This window comes from Zonotrichia leucophrys, chromosome 18, assembly GCF_028769735.1.
Source record: "Zonotrichia leucophrys gambelii isolate GWCS_2022_RI chromosome 18, RI_Zleu_2.0, whole genome shotgun sequence".
NCBI classification, from domain to species: Eukaryota; Metazoa; Chordata; class Aves; order Passeriformes; family Passerellidae; genus Zonotrichia; species Zonotrichia leucophrys.
Genome location: NC_088187.1, coordinates 2238424 through 2246942, shown reverse-complemented (window position 1 = coordinate 2246942; position 8519 = coordinate 2238424). Strand labels below are relative to the sequence as shown.

The 8519-nt window shown below is 49.1% G+C and overlaps 1 protein-coding gene across 1 annotated transcript; it reads right to left on the bottom strand.

The window, feature by feature from the left end:
- Positions 1–1785: 1785 nt before the first annotated feature.
- Positions 1786–8261, bottom strand: OTOP3 (otopetrin 3). The gene is made up of 8 exons (XM_064728598.1): positions 8191–8261; positions 7928–8061; positions 7128–7537; positions 5922–6058; positions 5113–5171; positions 4439–4557; positions 2680–3632; positions 1786–1956 (listed from the first exon to the last, which is right to left on the bottom strand). Exons 3-8 carry the CDS (start codon positions 7510–7512, stop codon positions 1786–1788), a joined length of 1824 nt encoding a protein of 607 aa, XP_064584668.1. The 5' UTR covers positions 7513–7537; positions 7928–8061; positions 8191–8261.
- Between the last annotated feature and the right edge of the window lie 258 nt (positions 8262–8519).

Genomic DNA, 8519 nt, shown 5'->3' with positions numbered 1-8519 from the left:
TGGCCATTTCTGTGTTTATAGCATCATCTCAGATCAAACAGGATCAAGCCTCCTGAGTTAGTGAACCATGTGCTAAGACCTTTGTGCAGTTGAGACCTGTAAAACAGGCACCCTGGCCCTAGGGGCTGTTAGGAAAGGACATGGAGGGCCCTGACTGTTTATCTGATCTGTGGTGGCTGCAGGTGAGCGTTGGAGCTGGTGGGCTTCATTCCTGTCCATGCTGATCATGTCTTCAGTCATGTATTCAGTGTTCATTCCAAAGTCACCTGCTCTCTGAAAGCTCAGTAACTTAAACCAGTGTTTTATCCATTAAACTGGACAAAATCCAAGTCATGGTTTGCCCACAAAGTGCCATCTCTCCTTGTCCCCAGGCTGTCAATCACTACAAAGAAGGTTTGAGGTCAGACGTTAGCATGTATGTCCTGTGGATCCCATGGTACAAACACTGACATGAGAATAATAATTAACTTTATTGGAGCCTAATTTATCCAGCTGTTATTTTTCATGACATATTTCTGTTGACATGGGCCCAAATACAAACACTTATTGGGCAAAGTTCATGCTCATGCAATCAGTTTTACAGAAAGTAAAACTGCCTCAATGCTGAATCCTCACTGTTACTGTCTTGGGAGAGTTTGCTTTACTAGCAAATCCCAAAAAAACCCCATAAATAGGCTGTAATCCTAAACCCACACTGATCCTGGGATTCATTTACAAAGGAACAGAAGCAATAATGAGAATGCCTTTTGTGCCACGCTTGGGTAAGGGTCATGACAGATTTTGATTGAGAATCCCAGAATGGTTTGGGTTGGAAGGGACCATAAAGCTCATGTGCCATGGGCAGGAATTCCTTCCTCAAGGCCAGGTTGCTCAGAGCCCCACACAACCTCTGAATGTAAGAGCAATTTATGTGAGTTGACCTTGAGCAGACACAGAGATTTCACAAGACACACATGGAAACTCAATCTCTTTATTTTAGTTCATCAGCTCTGGATTTGGACCCACAGTCACAAGCCCCTTGCTCTCGCACATGCTTTCAAAGCAAGCATCCCTATGGAACACATCCCAATGGGTCTTTGATCAGGCACCTCTGCAGCTGCCTTCCTCTGTGCATGGTGACCTCAAGAAAGGTTTGTGGGTGTGCAAGGCAGCAGCAAGGGCCAGCGTGTTGGGATGGGGAAAGATTCACAGTGGATGTGGCAGTGGCTTGCTCTTGAGCTGGCCCTTGTACAAGGATGGGACCTTGGCTAGTCCACACCAGTGATAACATCACCCGTGGTGTGTAAAGATCACCCACAGTGCTTCCCTAGTGATTCCCACCTCTGGGAGTGCCTGTAGGAAGAAGAAGTGTTTATTCTCAGTAAGGCAAGGTCATGTAATAGCTTTTATTTTTTGATTGCTTTTGATTTTCTGAATTGGTGTAGGCCAGTCTTCATTGCTTTTGCTGAAGGCTGCCCTTGCATTCTTTTATCTGGGTGATCTCAATAGGAGTTGGTAAAGTCCCATTTGCTGCCAAACAGCACCCACTGGCAGACTGCTGACTGCATGTGTGATTCCTGAGAGCAGTGAGAGTTTGTTTATGGGCTTTGAGTCTATTCTCTATGGTGGAAAAGGACAACATTAAAGAACCTCTTCTGAAAGTCACTGTGATGTTGTACAAGAAGTCCAAGCAGAAACTGGAGGGAAAACGTCTTAGAAGCTTCCATGTGCATATCTACTGCTTACTGCATCTTTGTTCAGCATCACTGACCCTCCCCCGCCCCTGGGGTGGGGGTCCAGCTTGGCTCAGGCTGTCACGTAGACCTCCAGGAGCCCGTTGATGGAGTGCATGCGGTAAAACACAGCCAAGGGGAGGCCGAAGTTCACGATCACAAACCAGGTGGAGTAGCCATAAAATGACCTTTCTATTCCATTCTCAAACAGGGGGTGAGACCCAAATGTGGGCATGATCCACAGCTGGAGAGATGTGAGGGAAAGAGACACAAGTCAGAGGATGACAAACTGTCCCCTACTTGCACCCTAATCTCAGCACTGGCTCAAGAGTTGTAGGAATATTTAAGGAGTATCACAGTAGTCACCTTGCCAGCGAGGAGAAGGAAAATCCCACACTTATGCTGTTGACTCCTTGCTCTAATTCAAATCCTGTTGAATCCCTGGAAACCTAAAGACAGCCCCATTCTGCCCCAGCCTGCTTCTCTTTCTACGGGGTTTCATTGTTTCCCTGGGCAATGGGTTTTCACTGGATTAAGGCTGCAGTGTTGATTCAAGATCCCAGACCACAGTGTACTTTATTGTGTGAGTTTCAAGCCTGGACACTCATGTTTACAGAGACTTAATGCTGGTGCCTGACATTTTCTTTCATGTTTCTCATGAAACACCCTTAATAAGCCTAGTGGGGGTTTTCTCAGAGGCTAAAATCTTGGCTAGTAAGGACTTAGTAGCTGTCTCCTCCCATGAAACACAGTAATACTTGACTCTAAGGGTAAAAGAGAGACTTTCTAATTATGAGGGTGGGGTATTATCAGCAAAACCAGTCGTGGCTTTCCTCACCAGTACTTGAGACTTGGTGGGCAAAGGTTTTTTGTTTGGAATACAGAGAAAGACAAAGAGGTCACGTCTGTGTCACAGGTCACCGTGGCTCAGCCGGAGCTGTGACAGAGCAGAGAGCACAATACTTACTATGATGTTGCACAGAACTAAGAAGAACGAGATCTCCCTCAATACTCTTCTCTTCCAGGTCAGGCGAGAGTAGGTTTGGATGTAGGACAGGGAAAATTTCCGGATCTCCTGTCCCAGCTCCAGCACGCTCATTCGTCTCTGGCTGCAGGCTTCACAATTCTGCTCTTCTTTAGTGTCTTCCTCCTTTTCCTCCTTGGCGGGAGGTGTCTGGCTGTGCTCCTGTACGCTGTCCTGCGTGCCCTCCTCTTCCCCAGGCAGCTCTGCAGCCACCGTGTGCTGCTCACAGTGTCCGGCGTGCTTGGCCTCATGCTTGGCCTCAGCTGCTGCTACAACGTGCCGTCGGTGGAGCCCATCGATGACAAAAACATTTTGGCTGATGTTCTGAAGGATAATGAGGACAGAGTAGGCCAGGGCAAGCCTGTTCAGCACGTCTCTGCGGTTGCTGGCCACCAGGGCCACAATGGAGAAGTAGGACATGCAGATTTGGCCAAGGGCCGCGCTCATCAGCAGGACCACGTCCAGGCTGCGGGTTGGGTTTTGCACCGTGTCCAGCTCCTTTTTTTCCAAGGCATGGATGATTGTCCCAACCACGGCACACACACTCATCAGGGGCAGGAGCACAATGTAGTAGGTAAAATAGATCACAAGGATCTGGCGGCTGGGGTCCAAGCTGGTGGCCTGGATCTGGTACATCATGAAAACACAAGCCCCGATGATTACAGCACAGGTGCCCAGCACGGGCCCAAAGAGCACTCCCTTGAGCTTGAATCTGGGCCTCCTTTCCAGGCTGTGGTGGTGGCTGATGCTTCTCCCCACGTTCTTCCATATGACGTAGAGCATGGAGGAGCAGATCAGGCTGTACTCGGTGTTGAAGGGGTAGAGCAGGATGTAGCCCTTCTGGAAGACTCTGCAGATGGTCGTGTTTGGGCATATGCACAAGGCAGTCTCATTGCCTGGAGCTTGAGAAGAGGAAGGTGACAATTAAGAGAGGGATGACCTGGATGTCACGGCTGTCTTTGGGAGTTTCTTGAGTACAGGCACAACATGTGTGTCTGTGCCTCAGAAACAGGGATCACAAGGAAGTTATTTGGCTACTGCTCAGTCCTAAAGTATATGAGGATTCAGAATAACACAGCTTAGCTAATGTCTTTTCCTATCTATGGTCAACACCACAGGTGCTGGATAAGAGACTCCTCTTCCTTCACAACAAAGCCTTCTCTATTTCTCCCCCTGGAATATTAGATTCCCCTTTACTCCTCTATATCCTCACAAAGAAGACCACAGCAATTACACGAGCCTCTTCTAGTCTGGCAATCCTGTGCTTGCAGTTAGTAGGAAAAAGTGAGCAAAAATGCTAATTCATGGTGGGCTTTTCCTTTCCTAGACCTCAGTTTTAGGGCTTCACAGCAGATCCCCTCCCTCCAGGTGAAGATCCTCTCCCCTTGCAGCCCATTTCCTCGAGACAACCTCCAATAATAGGGAAGTTGCAGCATTTGGGGGAACTGGAGATATCTGAATCACTGAGACCCAGAGGGTCTCCAGAGAAGTGCACCAGCACCAAGCCTGACAGAGTTCAGAAGTGTTGGACAATACTCTGGGGCACACAGTGGACTACTTGGGAATGGTCTTGTACAGGGCCAAGAACTGGGCTTGCTGATCTTTGTGGGTCCCTTCCAACTCAGTATATTCTGTGAAATGTTTTCCTAGAAGTCACCTGTGTCAGCCTAACACCAATGGGGATGCGAAGAAGGAGCCTTGCCTGTGAATCGCTCCTCCACCTCGCGCAGCTGAGACTCCATCTCCATGTGCAGGGTGTCGTTGGTCACGGACAGGAGCCATTCCAGAAGGTTGGTGGCTACGGCGACCATCAGCCCACACCTGGGAGGAGACACAGGACTTGTACAATGTTTGGAGATGGTTCACAGCCAGCGTGTCCTTCCCCTCTCGCTGGCCCGTGCACAGATTTGAGCACAGATTTGTGCCTGCTCTACCTGAGGCCCGTGGGGTGTGGCTTTGCATAAACACACCTGAGCATATTCCCACTTGCCATTGACAAAGGAGCAGGGCAGGCAGTGCCTGGTGAAACTGGTCTCAGCTGGGACATCTCCCAGTAACAGGAATGGGGAGACCCCCCCATCCTCCAGTCTGTGAGCTGGTGCCTGAGACGGGCAGCAGGAAGGCGTTTGGGAGGAAGGAAGAAGCTTTGCAGCATTCCAAGGCACAAAGGAAAAATCAAGGGAGCTGGTGAGCTCAGTTCAGTGGAGGGAGGATGGGTCTGAACAACGCATAGTTTGGTTCCTGTGTGACCCAAAATATAAGGTCTGTATAGGATCAGATGCACACATTTCTAGCAGGAATCATAATGGACATCACAGGCAGAAAGGAAAAGTTTTTTTAGAGCAGTAGAAGGCATTTTTTGTCCTTGTTTTTTACCTGGTGAAGTTGTGCTGGACTTGAATGCAGTCCTTAGAGTGATGCCACAGAAAGTAAATCTGCAAGTGGAGAACAATAACACTGTGAGCAGGGTGAAGTTGGCAGCTGGCTGCACACATGGTGGAAAGAAACAGGTAGAAAAGAAGGTACAGGTCCAAACAGGAGCAAAGCTGCCTCTGTGTGAGGGTGCAGGAACACGTGTGCACCTGCACCCCAGTGCTGAGGCAGGTGCTGGCATCCTTGGGTGAGGGCAGCATTTATGTGTGACTGCACTGAACGCACATCCTGGAGCTCTGTGCTCCTCTGTCCTGTTCATGCGGGTATTTGCTGCTGAGGTGGGAATTGGTTTACTTTTCAAATATGCTTTGGGTCTGTAAAGAAGAAGGGTGGTGTTGAATAACAAGGTGAAAATGGTGTGAGATATCTTTGTGTGGAAAGGATTTTGTTGGGTGGATGGATTGGCAAGTACAAAGAGGAGCTGAGGCACAGACTGGTGCAAAGACATCTCTGGCAAAATGTGAAATTTCCTCTCTTGGTACTTTGATTCAAAGCAAATTCCTCTGGATCCTATGGTATGTCAGGTATTTCTAGGGTAATTTTTGAATCTTTCTCCCCTGTCTCTCTAGGTGGCACACAGGGAGTGCAGGCAGCATTTGAAGTGGTGTGTGATGCTTTAATGCTTTCAGTGCTCAGGAGAATGCCCCATGTTCGTTCACCTTCCCACATCTCCCAGCTTCCCCCCAGCCCTGGAGCTCCCAGGAAAGGGACAGAGAGAACAGACAAGCTTACAGAAGGGTAATGTGCAGTACCTGGGTGCCAATAAAAAGGATTGCAACGACAGGGAACAAAATTTCCACATTGGATTTGCAGCGGACAAGGATTGTGCTGTAGCCAATCTCAAACACATTCAGGAGGATGCTGCAACTGCCAAACAGCAGCACTGCCCCTGCACAAAGAGCAAAGGACCAGTAAATAAACCCAGATATGTCTGTTGAGCATCTGAGCTTGTCTGGGGATAGGGGCCCTTGTGCTTCTTGGATTTGTGTGGAGCTGGCAGTCTTTCTCCTGGAATTCTTATGATTTGAGGAGAGGAGGACAAAGGAGAGCCTTTGTCCTGAACCTGAAGCTGACTGCGTGCTTTGACTGGTTAAAGGTGTTAGGAAACTGCAAGGTATTTTCTTGTGCTTGGATGAAGGTGGGGATGGGGGTTTGGGGCTTTTCTGTACAACCTGAAATGGCAGGGGTAAGTTAATGGTGGGTCATGCTTTCTGCCTTGTGGAGGAAACCTGCAATGACCACAAGTCTGCTAAGGCTTGCAGCAGTCCCATCTGCAGTAGTTGGAACCCTTTGATTGTTTCTCCCTTTTGCCTTGGACATGCCTCTGCAGCTTTAGGTACACAAGTACCTTGCAGCTTCCTTCAATTGATTCTCCATGCTTAGTTAACAAGACAGTGCCTAATTAAAAACTCCACGATAGACCAGAGGCAGGGCTGCTGCGGGAAGGGTAATTTCTCAAAGTGGGGCAAATACTGAAGGGAAAATCTCCCAGGAAAGCCTGGGTGTCACTGGGATGTGACTCAATGGGTAAGAATCCTTCCCTGGCAACAAGGCTGCGGTGATGTTAAATGAGAATGATGGTGACATAGGGCCACTGGTGCTCTTGGATAAACACACTTCTCAAAGTGATCCTGCCTAAAACCTTTCCTATGGTTTTTCCCACAGTGCTCAGTTGCTGCCCTGGAAAGGGGTTATGCCTAGATTTCTCTTTGTGAAGGGACCAGAGAGCAAAGTTTGACTGGAGGCTGAAGGGAAGCCGAGTTTCAGGCTTTCCTGGCTGCTCTGCTTCCACTCTGTGGCACCCACTGTGCCCATCAGCCTGACAAGAACTGGGAATTTCCCAATGCCCTAACTGCATATCCTACAGCTTCTAGCTCTTCTAGTAACAGGGGGAGAATTTCTTTGCCTTCCAAGCCTTTGGAAGAAGGCATGAGAGACAAAATAAAAGCAGAACTTACCCCTAACCCAGATGTGTCCGGCGTGGGTGTCCCTGTAGAGCACAGCGTGTGGCTTCCGCCTGGTGCCCATCAGGTAGTAAATAATCCAGAACACGCACAAGACCTTGAGGACTGAGAGCAGGATCCAGACATCTGCCAGAGTGATGGCCACCCTGTTGAAGATCATGCTGCTGATGAAGGCGCTGCCCAGAAACACCACGTTCATGGCCAGCAGCCCTGAGAAGAGCTGCCCAGCCTTCTGAGCTTGCCGGTGGCTCTGCTCCACTGAGGAGCAGTGACGGTACAGCCAGAACTTCTCATAGTGGATCGTGGTGGTGTCTGCTGGGACTGATGCTGATCTGCTCTTGCAGTGATGGCAGGGCTTGGAGACTTTCTTCTCAGACATGGCTCATCTGCCTGGGGATCACCTGCTGCATTGAAAACAGGGGAGGTTTAAAGGGGGGATGTGCTGAGATGGGAGGCTGTATGCTCTGCTGTGAAGGCCACTTCACTGTGTGGTGACCTCCCTTCCTTGCTTTGCAGCTTTTCCTTCCTTCTCCAGAAGCTGGATGAAGGGGAAAAGGAGATTGGTTTTTAGCCCAGGTTAGGCATTAAAACTTTCCCAGTGGACAGAGTCATTGCAGGGCACTGGGGAAAGGCCCTTCTGCCAAAACCTGTCCAGAGACACGGGATTGTAGTGGGTGACTGATACCTGTACCTGCCCCACAGTACCAGGAGCTGCTGGGACCAGAGGTGCTCAAACCATTCCCACCCTCACCTTTCACAGCTTCTCCAGCCCTGGGTTCAGGTTTTCTCCTTACCCTTTGTTGTCGTAAGGATTAGCTGGAAATGAAGAGCAAGCTTAGACCTGCTTTGAAATTCAGAGCTGTTTGATTTTCAGTCGATGGGTCCAACCTCTTCCTTTTGTTTGTGCACTCTGAGAGTTACAGGCTCCCTGAATGGTCACACAAATTGTGGCAGAGTTGGAGAGAATAAACAAAGGATCTGTAAAGCTTGGAATAAACTGCTGGGAGAAGATCCAAACTCCCACCCAGGTGGGCTGAGACTGGGAAAAAATCAGTACCTGTTTTTCTTTGTTTTGCCCCTTGTAGCACAAGGCCGTGAGGACACTGACACGGAGGAGCCGGAGGGATGGGCCTAGGCTGACAGTCAGAGCCGGGGAGCTTTTCCATCCACCTGCCGGTAAAATCTTGGTGGGGCTGTACTGCTCTTGAGAGGGAAATCTTGCTGACATAAAGCAATCAGGCAACATCAGCCTCTCTATAGATTTGGTACATGGAAAGATGCTTTCATTCCAGAGCGTGGCTCTGGTTGTAGTGAAGTGTTGCCGTTCGAATTTATTTTATTGATTCCTTGTTGAGTGTTTTGTTCTGTTGTACCCCCCTGTTCTCC